The sequence below is a fragment of the Passer domesticus genome, chromosome Z, assembly GCF_036417665.1.
Source record: "Passer domesticus isolate bPasDom1 chromosome Z, bPasDom1.hap1, whole genome shotgun sequence".
Lineage (NCBI taxonomy): Eukaryota > Metazoa > Chordata > Aves > Passeriformes > Passeridae > Passer > Passer domesticus.
The window spans coordinates 28,933,802-28,954,079 of NC_087512.1; the positions used below are offsets into that span (position 1 = coordinate 28,933,802).

General features: G+C 41.9%; 1 protein-coding gene across 4 annotated transcripts in view; it reads left to right on the forward strand.

The window, feature by feature from the left end:
* Positions 1-1,303: 1,303 nt before the first annotated feature.
* RCL1 (RNA terminal phosphate cyclase like 1) overlaps positions 1,304-20,278 on the forward strand; it is a 31,739-nt gene continuing 12,764 nt past the window's right edge. The window contains exons 1-7 of one of the 4 annotated variants that reach the window (XM_064405180.1): positions 1,304-1,468; positions 4,126-4,197; positions 5,012-5,187; positions 11,349-11,423; positions 12,635-12,759; positions 15,208-15,333; positions 16,867-17,023. In XM_064405180.1, the coding sequence (XP_064261250.1) occupies positions 1,333-1,468; positions 4,126-4,197; positions 5,012-5,187; positions 11,349-11,423; positions 12,635-12,759; positions 15,208-15,333; positions 16,867-17,023 (867 nt within the window). In that variant the 5' untranslated portion in view covers positions 1,304-1,332. Of the gene's footprint in view, positions 1,469-4,125; positions 4,198-5,011; positions 5,188-10,723; positions 10,867-11,196; positions 11,256-11,348; positions 11,424-12,634; positions 12,760-15,207; positions 15,334-16,866; positions 17,024-20,278 lie in introns of those variants that run through there. The other 3 variants (XM_064405183.1, XM_064405181.1, XM_064405182.1) reach the window with 3 other exon arrangements.

Sequence of the window (20,278 nt, forward strand, 5' to 3'; positions counted from 1 at the left end):
AGGGTGCTGGTTGGCAGCAGACTCTGTGGCAGCCAGCAGTGTGCCCTGGCAGCCAGGAGGGCAGCAAATCCCATCTGGGTGCAGCAAATGCCATCCTGAGATCAGCAAACCCCACCCTGAGATCAGCAAACGCATCCTGAGTGCACCAACCTCGGCACTCTATGTGTCCCTCTGTGCCCAGGGTTAGGGCAGGGCCCCACCCTGCCGAGTTCTGGGTCCATCTCTGGGCTCCACCATTTCAGAACCATGGGAAGGTTCTCAAAGGTGTCTGGAGAAGGGCAAGACAGCTGGTGGAAGGACTGGACACCATGGCTTTGAGCAGCTGCTAAGGGCTTAGGGTTTGTCTAGTCTGGAGGAGAGCAGGCTGAGGGGCAACCTCCTTGCTCTCTACAGCTTCCTGAGGAGGGGAAGTGGAGAGGGAGATGCTGATCTGTTCTCCCTGGGATCCAGTGATTGGATGTGTGGGAATGGATCAAAGCTGCACCAGGGAAGGTTCAGACTCACCATTAGGAAGCATTTCTTTATAGAGAGGGTGATCAAGCCTGATGATGCCCTGAGCCTATCAATGTGTAAGGGGCATTTGGACAGAGCCTGTTTAAGAGCCTGCTTTACCTTTGGGTTGGCCCTGCAGTGAAGCAGTTGGGCTAAATGATTCTTGTACATCCCTTACAACTAGACTACTCAATTCCGATAAACTTCTTTTCATGGGCACGTAAATGTAGCCTAACAATTGACATTGTCACACCTCCATTGTAATCGATGTTTCTCTTAAAGGAAGAGACTGAAAGCCTTAGTCGGTCTCCTCCTTAAGGACAGCAGGACTCTGTGAGTATCATTAAGCAAACAGCCTGTCCCAAGGACCGCGAGGAGGACTCATTCCTCCGCTGTTTTCCTTAGGGCAGCCAGGGATAAATAAATGCTGAAAAGTACTGCCTAGGGAACATGGTCCCAGAAATCGACTCATTTGGATGTGGGAGCAGAATCCTTGTGCGGGCACCACGTTCCGCTCGGGACCGTCCTTACCCGCCCGCCGAAGGAGAGCCCACCCGGAGGAGCGGCGGGCCGGGCTCCGGTCAGACACATCTCCCGACACTTCCACACTCCTTAACTTTCAAGTGAAAACATGCAGGCTGGGAGAGCAGAGGAAAAGGCAGGAGCTGGCACCCGTGCTCCCACAAACCCCGCCCGCCCTCGCCGCACGGCCCCGCCGCCGGGCGCCGGCGGATGCGAAGCCCGGGGGCGGTGCGAGCCCTCCCAGCGCCCGCCCGCCCCCTGCCCTTTGCCCCCGCCCGTGTCCCAGCGCTTCCTGTTCCCAACCACGTGGGCAGCGGGATGGCGGGCGAGACGCAGTGCCTCAGCTACACGGGATGCAACTTCCTGCGGCAGCGCCTGGTGCTGGCCACGCTCAGCGGGCGCCCGCTGAAGATCCGCAAGATCCGTGCCAAGGAGGAGGATCCCGGCCTCCGCGGTGAGCGCGGCACCGGCGGCCGCGGGGCAGAGGTCGAGGGGCGGCGGAGCTCCGGCGCCGGCAGTGCCCGGGACCTGCTGCCGGGCAGGGGCAGACCCCCGCTGGGAGCTGGGGCAGCCCGGGCTCCATCTGGGCGGGCCCCAGCGAGCGGAGGGGGCCCGGCTGCGTCCCGGTGTCTTGCCGTGGATGCGCTCTCCTCTGAGCGCCGCGCACGCCGGTCTCGGGTGTAGCTGTCACACGTGGGTCGCGGGCTTAGGCAGGAGGAGGAGAAGGGGCGGTGAAGGGGGCCGGAGCAAGGGGCTGTCACACACCCGCCGGCTCCTGCCGTCAGCGTCCCTCGCTGCGCGGCGGGGCGGGATGGGGAACGCGGCAGTACCAGCCCCGTCCCGCCGGTTCGGCTCGGCTCGGCTCGGCAGCCCTGCCTTCCGCGGGGTCACGCTTTTTTCTACAGAGCAGGGCCAGTGCGGGCGGCCGGCGCTGGCGCTGCCCGGCCGAGCCGCCCCTCCCGCCCCGCGGGGCAGCGCGTTCGCTCCGCGCCTGGCGGAGGCGGTGCGGGAGCGGCCGGGCCGGGCTCCGACCGGCTCCCTGGTGTGCGGGAGCCTCTCCACAGCCCCGGAGCTGGTTCACGTGCCCGTGGCGGTGGGGATCGTCGCAGTCGGGATGGCAGAATTAATTCCCTGTCTCTTGGGTCGTCGTTTCTGCCGCGTGCCCGTGCCCAAGCGCCGTGTGCTCCCTCACGGAGCTCACGGTCGTGCAGTTTTAATGGGTCACGTTTTGTGCTTTGATTTTTGTCAGGGTTTGCCAAAACGGGAAAGGTGAAAGACGTGAAATCATTTATGCTCATTTCTGCATATTTGTTTAAGAGAAATCTATTTTGGGGAGTGCCATTGTCATTCTCGTACAAAGTCTTTGGCATCCCAGGATGAATTCCATCAGAACTGAAATAAGAAAACAACAGGACATAGTTTGAGGAAGAAACATTATTGTGGTGTTCAGTTGTTTTTTGGGTAAGGGCCCCCTGTTCAGAACAGGGGTAGATGCTTCCCTGCCTCCTGAAGAGCCTTGGGCGTGTAGCTAAAAATTCTACTCAAAAATGCCAAAGTATTCTTGTCTGCTTGACTTACCATGATCCAAAGTATTTATTACCACTGTGGAGCATTTGGTGGTGGTGAAGTTTGTAGCTATTGCCATGTTTTTTTAAAGAGTGTTTTTTAAGTATGGGTTCAAGTGTGAACTGTGGCTGTAACAGAAAAATAATCACAATAAATCCTGATTTGCGTTGATAATTCAACATGCAGCTCTTTTTGCTTTTCATGACTGGAACTTTTGTAAACTCTGCTACTGGTGTTCTCCAAGAGTGAAATGTGTGCCCACAAGGATGCACTCTTGCACTGGAAGATGCTGCAGTGCTTATAAAGTGATATAAACTTTGTAGGCATATAAGTGTCTTAGTTTAGAAAGAGAGCAGAACCAGTATTGTGTGACTGAGGCATAAATCATGTTATGCAGGTATTGACAAACTGTAAATCCTGCAGGTAACTCTGTGGTTTAGATATCTGTTATATCCTAGAGTCACATGTAGAAAGAAGAATCCTGATTACTGTGTAAGAAGTAACATAGGATTATTGTTAAGGGAATTCTGGAGCCTAGAGATGTTGTGCAGATGCTGTTGGCTCTTAAAACTAACTGGGTTTTGAATTCTGCATGTATTCACCTATCTTGTTGATACCGAGCATGTGCCATATTGGGATACTAAAATACTAGCATATTGTTCCTGGGATGGCTTTTTTCAGGTGTTTTTGTTTTGGTTTTGTGTGTTTGGTTTGGGGTTTGTTTGTTTGTTTGGAATTTCTGTTTGTTTGTTTGTTTGTTTTGGTGTGTGTTATTTCCTTTTTGGTTATGGTTGGTTGGTACTTTTGGTTTTATTTGGGGTTAAATCTGCTTATCCTTTTCATTGTCTGAGTGAGAGTCCACGCAATTGAGAGAAACTGAGGAATCATTTCCACACGAACTGCTGTAGTATAGTGAACACAGCAAGCAAGAAAAGAGGCAATGGGATGACTTGTGGTTTTCTAACCCTAAGTATGTCCAAAACTGGTTTGGAAATGGAAAATTTTGGAGTCTGCAAGCAACTAATTCTGTTTGTGGAACAGATAAACAGCAGCAGCAGCACTTCATATCTAAATATCCCCTTCTTTTCAGCTAACACTTTTACAGAGAATAATGTGAAGCTGTTATTAGCTTGTCAGGCTTCAGTATGTGGGGTCCTGTTTGCTATGATTTGTCTGTTCTGCTTTGTACTGAGCAAAATGTAAATTGTCAAAAGTTTTGTCCTGGACAAGAGCAATCTCTCAAGCCACTGTGGTCAGAAATGTCCACTTTTATTATGTGCTGTGTGCCAGGGAGAAGAGTGTGACTAGTCTAGCTGCCACATCTGAGGGCATCTCAGTTGATTTGAGATGCCTGTAAATGTGGAGGCCCACATTAACATCTCTGCTTTTTACAGACAATTGCCTTTTCACATGTGGTGGCATTATACCACAACTTGAAGAGTGAGAGTAGCCTTACTGTCATGGAAATCAGGAAAGGGTAAAAGTACAAGTAAGGTGTTGAACTTCTAGGAAACTTTACAGTTTTGTCTGTGCTCTACTCCTTAGATTTTGAAGCAAGTTTTATTCGCCTGATTGACAAAGTGACCAATGGCTCACGGATTGAAATAAACCAAACAGGTGAGATCTGTTTTTTTTCTGCTTGGTCTCCAGGATTTATCAGTTTCTGCAGTAGAACGGAAATCTTGTCTTTATAGAGGTAGGTGTTCAGATAAGATTGACTGAGAAGATCAGAAGTAACAAAGTTGACAAGTTTTGTAATAACATGCAAGAAGGTCAAGTGTTCCACCACAACACAGGGAGCTCTACTGCCCAAGAACTAAAATTAGTATTTTTTTAGGTATGCAGGATTTCACAGTGGGTAAAGGTTCCTCTGTGCCAGAATCAATTTTTGTAGAAGAAAAAGAAGATTTACCCTCTACAGAGGCAAACTTCTTAGCCAAACTGCTTGCTTATTCATGCTTAGAAATGAGTTTGATTAGGGTGAAAAGCATTCCATATGATAACCTCACCCGGTCTGAGTTTTTTCCTTTTTTTTTTAAGGGTTCTAATGAGCTTTAGTTGGTAAGTAAGGCAAATGAATTAGCATCTGATACGCCAAGACTACAATCACTCGTAACAGACTGACGAAGGTTTAGCTTCTATGGAGAATAATAATTGCTTGTACTAGCATTTTTGAGATTGCTAAGAGATCCTTGGTTTTAGTTGGAGAGGAAAGGAGGAAAATGGTGTTCAGGACAGACAGACACTCATGTGTTGACCCATTTATTAGCTGCAGACATGTAAATAGTGTGCTGGGAGTGCTTTAGCTTTCCATGTAGTCTTCTGCCTCCAATTTGCCTCATATGTTGTTGCAAAGTATTTTTATGCTGTTTTAATGGCCAGTGTTTTACAGTGCTCTCATTTTGGTTTGCTCCCCTGGCCTCTTCCCCAGGTACTACCTTGTATTATCAGCCTGGTCTTCTGTACGGAGGCTCATTGGAGCATGACTGCAGCCCCAGCCGTGGTATTGGCTACTACTTGGAAAGTCTGCTCTGCTTGGCACCTTTCATGAAGCATCCGTTGAAGATTGTCTTGAGGGGAGTAACAAATGATCAAGTAGATCCTTCGGTAAGTAATAAAGTTTAAGTATCAGAGAAGGATATTTTTCCCCCTAAAATAACAAGATTGGGAAGAAGTGTCTAAAACATGTCAAATTTTTAGCATCCCTCACATCCAGAAGTATCCATTGTTGCTGCATTAACAAACTCTCTGAGTCAAAGTAGCATCTGCTAAACTAGAGTGTATCACACTCTAAACTTCAGTTTGTAATCCCCCTGGCTGAGCTGATGTTCAGTTCTGTACAGCTTCTGTCTTTTCCCCTGCAAACTCCTTTTAAATGCATTGTGAGGCCCTGACACAGGTTTGGCTCTCCTCTTCTCTTAGAATTTCAATGGATTGTTTCTCTTGAACCATACTTGTATTTACTTTATAAGGAAAAAAGTGTCTTCAAAATATGAGTGCAGAAAGGAAGGAATCTGTCTCTTCTGCTGGATTCTGGACACAGTCATACCACTGCTGCTGTCAAGCCTTCTTTCTATTAGAAACAGGAGTCACATGATGATTAGGCAATTACAGTACCAAAAGTATGTAATAACTCTCTGGTTCTTCAGAAACATGCCAGAAGGTGTGGTAGGTCAAATGGCTATGAAATACTTGCCTTGGTTTCTATTACTGATCTGCAGTCCTTTGTTTTGTGCCAGTGTTGTTACCAGAAATGAGCTGTGGGAGATGTGATCGGAATGCTGAAGTAAAGATTAGTGATTGTGCTCTTTATTTATTTTTCTCCAAAAACTTCAAACATAAATTTCTGCTTTTAGAGAACAGCATTACTCTTTACTTTTTGAATGGTGATTAGACATTGCCTGTTTTCCTCTGAGTAAATTAAGGACACATTGTAATCTAAAAATTTAACCAGTTTAAATTAATACAAATATCTGTGAAGTATAACTACAGATACTACATGAGTCCCTGAGTCCTGCTGGAATTTATGACTTCTCAGCTCTGGTCATTTAAAAAACTCACTCTCTCACCTGTGGCTCTGTGAGACATCCCCATGAGTCAAGGGATGATCAAAGTGGGTTGTACACAGCACTATAAGAAAAAAAGGGAGTATTTTTTGCTACCCTTTCAGTCATTGTGATAAAAAGTACTTGTTGTAACTGGTAAGTAGTAAGAATCAAAGAAGTCCCTTTTTTGTTGACTACTTAATCACAGTGGAGAAATTCCTGCATAATCTGGAGATGAAGAGTAGTGAAATGTTCATATTGCTTTCAGGTAAATTTGGATGCTCATCTAAGCAATGGAGTCTTGATTCGGGAAATTATCTCCTTTCGGTCATCAGTCACATGGGCCTGAGATTAAACTATTTTAGTTCAAATGGGTACAAGAATTAAGGCTATTTTGTGCTTGAAAGGTGCTTGCACTTGCAAAAACTTAGACAAGTGGGTTGGCATACATCAGCTGACTGCCAAGCTCCGTATGCTGAACGTAAATCAAATGCGTGTAAAGAGTTACATCTTAAGTTCATTGTGCTGTAGTAGAGACATGTTTTAGTTCTTAGTACAACACAGTAACAACTTCAGTTACTGTGACTCAGCTCATACTTGCTAACTGTTAAGTGGTTGTAACTGAATACCAGTTCCTAAAATTGTTTTAACCCTGGCTTATGTCTGTTTAACTTGCCTGAGTAAGCATTAATCCTGGTGCACACCAATAGGGTACTTAAAGGACGTCTACAAGTTGTTTGGTATATGTATGTCACTACTGGTTTCTGAGACTAAAAGCACAATTTTAAGTGTTACCCTAATTTATTTGTATGCTTAAGTAAATGGAAACTTGGTTTTAAATTGATTTTGGTTTTTATTTTTCAGTAGACAGAGCATGTTTATAAACTCAGTGAAAAATTATTACCTATGCTTGCCCAAAAAGAGGTGCTTGAATTTGTTTCTCTATGCTTTCTGCTTGAATTTCTATCTGTATGCTTTCCACTTCCCGAAGGTGGAAAGGCAAACCAGTGTGACTACAGTGTGGAAGTTTAGGTGTTTTACCTGCTGCTCTTCATGTAGCAACTTCTCCACTTCAACTTAGTGGGTTGTATTGGATTTGCATGGCTGGATTTTGTGAGCTGTGATGCTACAGAGGTAGCTTCTGTGAGAAGCTGACAAAAGTTTTCCCTTAATCTGACAGAGGCCATGTCAGCTGGCCAAGTCTGAGCCAGTCAGTGATGGTGGCAGCACTGCTGGGGTAACAGCTTTAAGGAGGAAGTGTTGGAGGGTGGAACAGTGGAATTGGAGAGAAGAGTAAGAATATGTGAGAGAAGCAGTCCTGCAGAGAGCAGGGACAATGAAAAATGGGAGGTGTTCCATGCACTGGAGCAAACATTCCCCTGTAGCCCATAATGAAGACCATGGTGAGGCAGCTGTCCTCCTGCAACCCATAAATGTCAACAGCAGAGCATATGTCCACCTGCAGCCAGTGCAGGACCCACGCTGAAGCAGGTGGATGCCTGAATGTGGGTGTGAACCCATGGGAAGCCTGCACTGGAGCAGGATCCTAGCAGGACCTGGAGGCCTGTGGAAAGAGGAGCCTATGCTGGAGCAGGTTTGCTGGCAGGACTTGTGAACTCATGGGGAATCCACACTGGAGCAGTTTGTGAAGAGCTGTAGCCAGTGGGAGGCAAGTAGCAGGAATATGTGTGCAGCCAGGGGAGTGTGACCTTTCTCTCATGGTGGCCGTGAACAGGTAGGCTGACCCACTGGGCTTTGTGCAATCTGCTTTCAGCTCTGAGATCTTGGCTTTTACGCAGCCTTTTACACAGAAGTATTTTGGATGTGATTGCTATGTGGTTTGAGGTTGCTCTTCAGCAGAGATCACCTTGTCAGGTGCATGCAGGGGAATATTGTGGATCAGGGGAATATTGTGGATCTCCTGCTGTGAGGAGAGTAGAAGAGAGTCAGGTGAGAGGAAGAGTTTATAAAGGAGATCTTGTAGAAGGAAAGACTTCAGCTGAGTTCAGTGAGGCACAGGTCAGGCTGCGTTCCTGGAGTGTAAGAGCATGTGTTTACTGTGGTGTTTGTTTACATACATTAATAGCCCTCCAATAGGGTGCAATGATGGCTCTTTGACAACTGGCATCACTCCTGAAGAGTACCATGGCCACTGAACATGCACTTGTTCCAAGTGGGACTGTGCTGACATTATTAATAATAATATTATCCAGATGATTTGATACATTGTTAGACACTGGAACAAATCAGCCTGAGAAGTTCTGGATGCCACAATCCCAGCAGTGTTCAAAGCCAGGTTGGACAGGGACCTGTTCTAGTGGGAGGTGTCCCTGCCTATGGCAGGGGTACTAGATGATTTTTAAGGTCCCTTCCAACCCCAGAACATTCTATGATTCTGTGATAATACTGCACAGTATTATTACAGTGTGAGTGATACATCCTAAGTGGGTGAAAGGATTGCTACTTTGCACTCACTTGTCACGAAGAGATAAGCCTTTGGAATACCAGCCTGGACTGTTCATTGGCAGCCTGCAATTGCAATATGTTTTCCTGTGCTGTTGCTGGTGAGATCTGACCCTGGGTAGCTTGTGGGACCAACCATGTGAGACTGGGTTGAGACAGTTTAAAGTTTCTCTGTACAGTGATTATGTATGCAGAGGGTGCCCTTTGTAAAGTGACTTTTTGAAGGGAATGGAGGTGGCACGCAAATGATAGCTCCTATTTTCCTTTCCTTCTCTATGTATTGTTATTCTGACATTTAGATATAGCTGCAGTAATGTGTTTTAGAGTAATCATTCTTGATGTTTGTGTTTCCAGGTGTTGAAGGTTTTTTACAGCTATGGCATGGGGCTTTGAGTTCAAATGACTGTCATGCAGACATGAGACTAGTATATTAAATTTTAGCTTAGGAGCAGTAATCTTCAGTCTTAATCAGAATTCAACAGTTGTCTGTAGAAAACAAATTTTTTCTACTGGGTTTTCTTCCCATGGTTCTTTCTTCCCTGTAAAACTCTGTTTTCCCCTTCCCCCTTTTCCCAATCTAGCCCTTTTTTGCAAAACATAACACTGTATGTTAGGTGGGGCTCAATGATATGTGCAGTGCCAATGGATATACAGGCCAGCTGGTGCTTTTCCCTTTCTCAGGTATCCATGTGCTGCAGGGTCTCTGTCTGGGTGAGGGTTTTTTGTGTGTGGTTTTTTTGGTGGTTTTGTTTTGTTTTGGTTTTTGTTTTTGGGTTTTTTTGTTGTTGTTTTGCTTGGTTTTTTTTATATATCTTTGCACTGCATAAGGGATTCTTAAAGTTACTTTTCTACCTTTTTCTTAGCTACTGTAGATTTATTTAAAGGGAAGTGATAAGTGATTCGCATTTACACAACTTTGCGAATGAGCAATATTTATGTGACTTAGAATGTTGTTGGTTTTGGTGAGGTATACCATCAGTTGTATGATGCATCTGTTTCAGTGCAACTTGAAAGGTGTTATGCTGTCTGTTCTGGAAATGGAATAACTGTCCTCCAAGGGGAGCTAAGGGATGGGGTTTATGGCTGAGAATAGGCAAAAGGATAGAAAAATGGGTTTACAGCTCAGTTCAGCTGCTGCTTTTTGATTTTCAGTGAACTGCTTCTCATCCTGCCCAACTCCCCGCTTGTCTGTGAGGCAGAACACCCTTCTCCCATTCTTCAAATACTGCTGATGGCCTCCTCTGTTTAGGCAGCAAAATTGGAACAGTCAGTCTTACTATTTGTCTGTCTGGTACCTCTAAGTATTATGTCTGGAATTTTTCTGAGGACTGAAAACTACAACAAGTCTTGAAGTTTTTTGAGTTCTTAACCTACACAGTAAAGTTTTTAGTTTTTACTGGTATGTTTTGTTTCATGAGAAGGAGGAAGAAATGTTGTGTAATTTTAATTTGACCCAGATTAGCTTGCTGAGACTTATGCCAGTGGTATTCACATGCTTGTGCACATGCATGTTAGTAAAGGCTTTACTCCAAAATTCAGATTTGTACAGTTAATGAATACTACTGAAGAGCCAAAGCAAGGTAGCCTGGCTTTAAAAAAACTGTAAACTTTGTAAGTTAAAAGAAGTTAAGCATTGGCTTGCAGTTTTGTTTTAACGCAGACATTCAAATATTGATACTAAAACCAACACCAAATGTCTTTCTGTAAGAAAGGAGATATGTTATCCAGCAGGATTTGAAAATGAGAACTACAACATACACTCATAGCTCCTAAGGTATCATTAACAGAATGTTCACAGATTTGTAGTGAGGTACTGCAATTTTGTCAGTGGTTTGCACTCTTTTCAGAGCAGAGAAAATGAAATTCGACAATTATTACTTTTGGCTGAAGACGTGGGAAAGAGAGTGCTTTTTATCTGCCTTCTCAAATACTGTCTACCTCATGACTGTTTCCTTCATCTGTGTTTATCTTCTCTTTGGTCATGCTGTCCTGATCCTGTCTCTCCACAGCAATTTGTCTTGGGTAACTCCCTGTGCTGTTGCACTGCTAAATAATTTATATCATGTTTGGCAACACTCCTGAAGTTTCAGAAGAGGGAGGAAGAGGGCAGTCCCTGTAGTCTTAGGAATTAGAAAGAGCAATGACAAGGATTATGCTGTTCAGACCTGGACCTGGTGAGCACCTGGCTTAAAAGGGAGTACACTGATGATGTGTTACCCACTTCAGATTCTTTTAAGTGCTTCAGCAGAAGCCACCTATAAGCTTCTGTTAGAAACAGGTAAAAAGAAGTTGTTGATAGAATGATCTTTGTGCCAAATGCTGTAGCTATATCTTGCAGTGATGATTGAAAAAAATGTAGTGGTTCTTGCATTTGTTTAGATAAAGGAGTTTTTAGTAATGACAGAAGAATATTATTTTCTCAATAACATAGAAATGTTCAGAGAAATGTTTCATTGTTCAGAGAAATAAGTAAGCTGTTTTACATAATGACATTCAAAATCAGGCTGAGGATGAAAGCCAGAATAGGAAATTCTATCTGCCAGTAATTTGTTCTAGGACTTTTTTTTTTAGTAATGATGTATTGTGGTAGGCTAACTAGATGAAGCTCTCTGTACTGCATTCCCATGTTTTCCCATAAAGTACCTTCTATGAAGAAGACTTGTCTCTGTTAGTCACCTCATAATTTAGTGATTTTTTAAATTACTGACTAACATAACTTCAAATAGAGAGTCTTTTCTTAAAATTCTGTGTTCCACATAGGTTGATGTCCTTAAGGCAACAGCTTTACCCCTTCTGAGGAAGTTTGGAATTGATGGTGAAAGTCTGGAAATCAAGGTAAGACATTTTGTTCCTTTATTTTCAAGCATGTGTTGAAATTATGCTCCTGCAGTACTTCATGGGTCCGTGTGCTTGCTTTGGGCTTCTGTCTCTAACAGATAATTCATTGTAGCTACGAGCCACATGATGATAGGGAGGGTAAGGAGAAAGTAGTGACTTTTCTTAGTCTCCAAAGAAGACTGAGAAACCCTTTTGCTTTTTATTGCTTTTCAGTTTATTTATTACCTTTTTATTTCTGCTTGTTCATTCTACCTCATGCTTGGGGCTAAGAATTAAAAATGGTATCTTTAACCTTTTTAACCTGTAGGAGAGCTGAATCTGTGTTTGGGTAGTTGAGGTTTGTTTCTAGTTTGGAAAACAGAGGAAAGATGTTTTTCTTGAAGGCTACAGTCTTCAGAGGCCCAGTAAATCTGGATGCAAAACAACATTTGGGTTTCTTTTAGGTGGGAGAAATGTGTGAAGGGTCTGGCTTGCTCTGCAAAGGCTCACCCCTCACCCCCTCCCTGCCCACAGCCCCATTGCCTGTGTCACTGTCCTGGCACTGTCGGCCTCTGCTCCTGTCACCCTGCAGCAGGGCTGGCCTTCAGCTCACCACAGCCCTGCCCTGCCTGGCTCTGGGCCTCCCTGCCCAGACCCACTCACTGGCCCATGTCCCAGCTCTGCCCTTGGCTTGGAATGGTGGGACTGGGTCAGGCTAGACAGACCTGTTAGTGGGAATGAGTTCATTTTAGTCCCTCACATACAGAATATTCTGACTTGGAAGGGACCTGTAAGGATCATCAAGTCCAAATCTTAAGTGAATGTTCCATATGGGAATCAAAGCCACGACCATGGCATTATCAGCACCATGCTGTAATCAGCTGAGCTCAAATCAAATACCTCAGCAGGCAGGTGCAATCTGCTACTAGAGACAAATCTTAAGCCAAGGTTGTCTTGGTAAAGATGTTTTTGTTTGGTTTTGCACTGTTTCCAATTGAGAAGCCATGCTTTACTTTACTAGAGAGGAACAAAATTATCAATGCCTGCCTTTAGTTTTGATGCAAAATCCATTTCTGCTTTTAGGATGTGGTTTTCTTGCCTGTGTTTACATAATGCCCCTACTTAAAAAATTTTATTCTATGAGAAATAAAAGTGTAGTTCTGGGGTGTGTAGGTACATTCTTTGTACTATTTACTAATCTGCTTTTTTTCCTCCATTATTTGTTCTAGATCAGCCGAAGAGGAATGCCTCCCAAAGGGGGTGGAGAGATACTGTTTTCTTGCCCAGTGAGAAAGGTCTTGCAGCCTGTTCAGTTCACAGACCCGGGAAAAATCAAGCGCATCAGAGGAACTGCGTATCCTTTTTGTTTGTCTGTTTTTCTACTTTTAAATGTGTTTGTTTATTAAGAAAAAATCCCCTAACTTGGAAGCCATAGAAGTGTACCCACGTTTCTGAGCACAGAACACAGGCCAACATTACACAAAGGGATCATACAACTAGATTGCAGAACTGTGTCCCAAAACTCCTGTGTTCAAAACACTGCTATTCAAAAAGCATCTGTAAGCTATTGAATAAAGTCAAAGCTGAACAGCACTATTTAAAGTCTTTTCAATAGCAAGAAAAAGTTAAAATACCTTCCATCACATAATGTAGGAGCACTTAAAGAAATCTTACTTGGTGTGTAAATTCAGTAGTAACCAATGTAGTTTAGTTGTGCATTGAATAGGTGACATCTTGGTGGTTACTAGTTTAGCAGAAGTTATATGGGGTGATAGTTTAGTGTGATAGTTAAATCTTAGTTCAGTTTACACCTTGCAGCACTCTCTAAGCTTTTTTGTGTGGTTTGAAAGAAGGTTCTTTGGCTCTTCACCTTTGGTAGTACCAGTGCAGGTGGAAGTGGAGGAGGTTTTATTCCATATGGAGATAAGGGCACAAAATACTCTTGTGAACTCCGTACTTTTTCAAACAACTGCCAATCTAGCCAATGTTTTGGATTGTTTATTTCTTTTTGACATTATTTTTCTCTTGTGGCTTTTGTATCATATCTGTCATGAATCTGCTGTCATTGTAGAAAGAAGGTAGAAATCCCCTACGTGAAACTGTGTTAAGCAGTGGCCAACATGTAGTTTAATTTATGGTTGAGAGCCCAAACATGATTTGGCATTGATTACTCAAAAGGAAAGCAGGAACAAGGTCACATTTTCTGCCAGAGGTGTAGATTTGCAGCATGTTTCTTCTTTTACTTTATGGCATACCAAACTGGATGTTTTGACTACTTTGTCCAATTGCAGCATTTAGATAAGTGCAGTAGTGCCAAGCAAGAGCAGTCTTACTGGATACATGTGCTGTAGAACAGAAAGCAGGCAGCTCATTGTGCTTTTGGTGATAGTTGCTGTGGTATATTGGTGAAAAAAGTAATTTTCTTATGCCTCCATTCTGCTCTGTAGTAAGTAGTTATGTTTCTGTGTGGAGGAGGAAGCAATGATCATGACTTTACTGCCATTGTTCTAAATTGACATTAATATGCAGTACCAAGCATGGACCACTTTGATGTATCTGATTGAATTCTGAACTTCTACCTTGCTGTAGGCTTTCCTGGGCCTTTTCTCAGCGGCATAGGTTTGCCTTTAAGCATAGTGAGAGGCAGACTCGTTTTAGTTTAGCTATTAAGTGGTCCTTCAAGGCAATAGATTACAAAACATCTGGAAGGATAAGCCCTTATGTCTTTTTTATGTGTACTTTTGTTCCTCCAAGATTCATCTGAGTAAATCTTCCTCACAGCTGTGGAGGTCATATTACAGCAGCCTTTTATATAATCCAAAATACTGAGTGCATCAACTGTGCAGAACAACCAGTTTTCTGATTATTTTTTAATGATTTTGCCCTAAGATCCTAAAGTTTTGGGTTTGCCTACTCCACAAGAGATGCTATAGAAAATTGTAGAAAAGAAAATTTCTCCCTGCCAACTGGGAGTTTTGAGAGTGTATTTCTCTGCATTGCTGTGTGAATGGATGTGCATATTGGTAGAGTCTGAGTCTGCATTATAGTTGGGCTGGAATTTAAAGTATAACGTGCTTTGTATATTTGAAGATCTTTTGGGAGTGTCTCTGAAGCAGCACCTGAGTACAAGACCAGAAAGGCTGTTCATCTCTTAGGTACTGTTAGAAGGTGGGTTGGGGTGGGTGGTAAGGTGGTAGGTTCTTCTTCACTGGAACTTTCAGATGCTGAGTGACTAGAGAACTAGTCTGAGGCTACCACTCTGATAGCCTCAGAACACTGCAAAATAATTGGAGATAATGAAGATATTTTTCTTGGAGCCTTTTAATTAATTTTTTTTGTTGGAACATTTGTCTTTAATTTCTTATTCATCTTTCCAATTTCTCCCTAACAGAAAGGCAGGATTTTTTTGCTGCTAATTCACGGAAACTTCACTCAGGATCATGTTTTAATAAATCATGAAGAACAGAGCATGTGGGACTTCCTCCATCATAAGAAAGTACAAGATGACAGAACAGCAATTTAAATTTGATGAAGGGCATTTTCAAGACAGATATGTACTTAGTCGTAATCTGTTCTTCAGCACATGTTCTGTGTACTTCACTTCAAGGTATATCAATGAAAAGACTGGAAAACATTTACATGCATATGGTTCTCTAGGTACAGGAACATGGACAAAAGCCCACAAATAGATGTATAAAACACATGTTTTCTGAAATAATGCACTGGGGCCTTTTCACTTCGTCAGTCTGTGCTTTCAATTTTTTCTTGTGATCACAATGGATTTCTTAGCTCAAAAATGTAGATACTCTGTCCGAGTGTCACCACAGATGGCAAACAGAATGGTGGAATCTGCAAGGGGCATCCTGAATAAATTCCTCCCAGACATCTATATCTACACAGACCATATGAAGGGGGTCAGCTCTGGAAAGTGAGTATCCAGAATTTACAGGAATCAGACATGTTATTCTGCATTTGTTCATTTGCTGGGGTGTCCTGATCTAATTTTACTGAGTTTTAGATCACAATCTTCTATTTTGTTGATTTGAAATAAATATTTCTCTCAAAGAAAAAATTGGTGATTCACTAGATACATTTGTTTTACTTACACAGGGATAGAAGTGTGTTTTCTTAAACAACAAATGCAATACGTCACTATTGCCACTAAAGGCAATTTGAGCCCCCTTCATCTTTAAATCTGAGAGATTAAGATGAAGGAGTCATGATATGTTCAGGAAACAAAGATTCAAAGTTGACTGTACACCTTCTGTTGGAAATAGTAATATTAAGGATGGGACCCAGGTGTTTTAAGGAAGTGTTAAAGCAGTATGAGTTGTCGTCTGCTGAATGGCTGAAAGAGTGTCCTCTCACTAGCAAGGACTGGAAAATTAATTTATTGTACTTCCACAGATTTTGTTTAGCAGCAGAACACAGAAGTGATGGATGCTATTCTGACAATTTTGCTGGTATCTGCCACCTCTGTTGTCTTCTTCCTTGAGGTTGAAAGATTCTGGATAACTCATTTGATAGTTTTCTGTCTGTATGCTCAAATTCAGGCATGCATGTTTTCTTTCACTATTTCTGCTTTTTGAAATATTTCGTTAAAATTTGTTAGATTAAAAAGTTTATGAGAGTAGAAATTGTTGAAGAAATTTTTGGTATCTTTTGTCTTTTCCAATCGTTCATCATATTTAATATGCCAGGATTGTAACTTTAATGACTCCAAACTGTTGACAGGATCAGAATTGCAAAAATGTTTCTGGGAGCTGTGCAGTTTTGGGGTCTCAATTCTGTTTTTCATCTGTTTATGAAATTTAAAAAGTCAAATTATTTGGGGCATGAAATAAATAAATAAAACATTATTTTTATTACATGCAGCTCGTGCAGAGGGATAAACAATAGCATGGGAAGAGGAACTGAATCACTTTCAACCTGCTGGCTGGGTTTCTGATGCTACTGTGACAATCATCTTAAATATGAATCCAGTATGATAGCAGTATCCTTGATACTAAGTAATTAGTCTAATTTTGCTAAATATTGCAGCTTCCAGGGGAAAGAACTGAAGCCTTAAAGAAGGGTAGTTTTTGGTTTTAAATGTCACAGAGAAAAAAACACCAGATACCTTTGAAATGTTTATCAAACACAAATTAAATAAATGTGAAAGGTACCCTCCTCTATTAAAAAAAAACCAAACAAATATTTCTGAGGTTTGTATGGCTCTTTATTTTCTTCTTCATTTTTCTGTTTAAAGAGTTTGGCCCAGGAAAAGCTAACATAGAGGGTTTTGTGGCAACTAGTACTGGGTTTGACTTTTAATTTGTTAATTTTCTTTTTCCAGCATCATTCTATTGTATCAAACAGGACATTTGTCATCCTATGGGAGGACCTATTTATGACTTGAAGTTCTTGGCTCATTACTCCAATTTTGTCCTTAAATCAAATGCACTTTTTCACTTTCTTTCAGGTCGCCAGGTTTTGGCATGTGCCTTACTGCAGAAACCATCAATGGCACTATTCTCAGTGCTGAGCTAGCCTCAAACCCTCAGGGCCAGGGAGCAGCTATACTTCCTGAGGAACTGGGCCAGAATTGTGCTAAGCTGCTGCTTGAGGAGGTCTACAGAGTAAGTGGCCAATATGTTTTGTATATATGTGTATAGATGTAAGGGAAGGAGGTGATAAAATAGGTAAAAGGATAGGTGGTTTGGTGGCACCCTCAGACAGGCTCAGATTCAATCAGAGAAATTATCTGATGCTGCCAGTGTTGTTTTCATCCAGGTAAAGAGTGGTTTTGCATGGTTTCTTTAACAGTGTAATGACTTACTGGGGCATGCTATTTCCAGTGTCTGATATGTATTATGAATCACGGGAGTGGCTGTTCACTGTGGCTTTCTGTCTTCAACAGAATTCAATTAGCTTCATTCTCATGGGCTGTCACTCTTCTAAATGGTATGGATGGGTAACATAGTCCATGCTTCTAAACTAGTGGTTGGAATTGGACATTATGAGTGAAAGAACATAGGAGAGGCAGAAGGGGGAAAAAAAACCCTGCAAATCAACCCATGTTGACCACTTTGTGATGGTGATGACAAAGTCAAATGTGCTGAGAATTGTTGGTTGTATGAAGAATTGTCTTAATTGGTTGTTTGAGGGGACCTAGGATGATGTTTACTTAGGAATCCCAAGTGGATCACAGTTTTCCTCAGCACAGATATTTTTCTTTATTAAAATTGTTTTCATTTGTGGCAAGAATTTCAGTGGATAAGCAGCTTTCAGTGTTACAAATTATTTGGCAAATAGCACCCTGATGAGTTTCCAATTTAATAATGAACCTTCCAGCTGCTTTGTTTTGTATCTCCACAAATGTTTAAATAACTACGTTTTAGCATTGATAAAAGATGTTTGGCCTTTAGGAGGCAGTAATCTACAAATTTTGCTCATTATTTAAAAAAGCAAGTAGTTGCTCTGAACTGTAATAAGCTATGTGACTTCACAAATTGTTAAAACTGCCATTATTGAGATTCTATGTTAGGGAATGCAGTTAATCATAAAAAAATAAGCCCCTCAACTTCATGAATCACATCCATACCTGTGTTAGATTATTCATCTGTGCCCATTTTATTTTACTGTTTCCCTGTTGCAAATCTTTTATCTATTTGAATTACTAGTTGGCCACTTTTTCCAGTCTTCCTTTAATATTTTGGCTATGTTTATTCAGCATATAGACCATGTTGCTAAAGGACTTTTCTAGCCCAGGCTTCTTGTCTCACAGAAATGCCGCCACCAAAATGTATTTCCTGGGGTTGCTGGGTACAATCTAGACCCTTTGTATTTGAAAGTCCGGCCTGTGTGGAGAATGTAGTTACTGCTAGTGATGGAAACATCTGTCTGTTTCTGCAATTACATCGTGTCATGTAGTTATTTTATTTCAGGTGTGAGCTGCAAAAATATTTTGGTAATTTGTTTGTGTACATGTTGGAAAACATTTTCTGGTAGTCATGTGTCTAGAGACATCAAAAATCAAGTTTCCACATACTTTTATCAGCAACAGTAGGGTTTTTTTTTTCCCCTTTAGAAACCATTTAGCACTTGATAGATTAAAACTAGTGAGGCAGTTTGTCCAGGTGTTATTTTTTGCACAGAGTCAGATGTCAGAGAACTTACGAAAAAAGAGGGATAGAAAGGCCTAAAGCAAGTAACTTTCTGCTTTAGTGTGTGGCAGCCATTTAAATATGATGAGTCAAATTCTGCAAAGGATAGTGAGGATCTTAAGAAAACAGGAAAAAAAGTTTGAGGAGGAATCAGGGTCAGACAAGTTTCTGAATCATAAATTAATAGGCTGTCAGGTTTCAGTGTCTTTGAAGATCAGAATCTGAGTGAGGTTGTTAGCTGTGGCTTGCTATGGTACTGCTGGTGCTGCTGGAAGACTCCTTTATGTGTGGGTGACTTCTGTCCAAGAGTGACTGAAAAATGCTGAGCAGCGTACAGACTATTTGTCCTTCACTATAGCAGCTCACTGTGGAAAAGTTCAAATTTGGTAGCATTTTTGGCTGTGCTACTTTTTCACTGCAGTGCTTAGTCATTATTTAGTGAATTCTCCTCTCCCTCCATCATGGACAATATGAGGGGTTTTGTTATGTAGTTTTTGAAATACAGACTTGAATTTATGTATGACACACGTGGTCCTACAGTGCTAGTCTGAATTTTGAAAGGTAAAGTTTCTTCTTAATTTTCTTTTGTATTTTTGGAGGTTAGTTTGTTTTTTGTTTTGGGATGGGCTTTTTTAGGGTGTTTGGTTTTTGGACACTTATTTTTTGTTTGGGGTGCTTTTTTGTTTGTTTGGTCTTTTTTGGGTTTTTTGTTGATCACTTTGATTTAGTTGGACGCAGAGGGGATATAAAAACATGTTGCAAAGTGCACTGTGTTTGTTTAGGTTTAATGTACTAGTACTAGTTTTTTACATTTCTTTGCCTAGGTAAGATGTTTAGTGAAACTAAAAATCTGAAGAAGCAAGAATAGATTGCTCTGAACAGGCAATCTTTAAGTCTCACATATTTTTACACCACCTACTTGTTGAATACAGGGCTCAAGGGAGAATTTCTTCTCCTGTTTTTAGATCTTCTCTTTATGGGATTATTCCACCATCTGTGTTTTTTACCAGTAGGTATTATGCTGTGGGAGCCAGGAAGGGTCGACCAGACAAGGGCACCCTGAGAGCACTGGAGACAATCCTCCAGTAAAAGGGCTTTAGGTGTTGGGATCACCCACAAATCTGCTGGAGTTGGAGTTACTGTTGAAAGGGGTCCAGGGACATTTTGTAAAGTGCTTGCCACTGTATAAAGTTTACCACCCAGGACATCCAAGGATTTGAGTCTTGCTAGAAGTCCTTTTACTAAGTCTTCAAAAATATATTACTTAGGTTGCATGATTCTTGGAATCAGCAGAGCTTTTTAAATGCACATTTGTTGATGGAAAGATGTCAGAGCTAATAGACTAATAATAAGTGGCACAGTGCCTTAATTGCAGTGGCTCTGCAAGAGGGAGTAATGGAGTGACTGACTAGCATTGTCATTACAAATCCATATGCAGTTCTTTCTGAAGCTTAATTGTAGAAGGCTAGTAAGGATTTTAACTCTTGCCTTTGAAAGACATTGTTTATGGGAGCTTTATGTAGAGAGTAATTGGCAGAATGGAAAGTCTGGAAGAACTGGAAAAGGATTAAATTTTTATATTCCTTGTAATCATGAAAAATAAGGGAGTACATGTACCTATTTAAGGCTGAATTCTTTAATGAAGAAAGGCTGAGTTGCTAGGGGACCTTGAAGGGGCAGGAGGGCTAAAACTGTTTGTTTTATTGAAGTAGAGCTGAATGAGTGAAG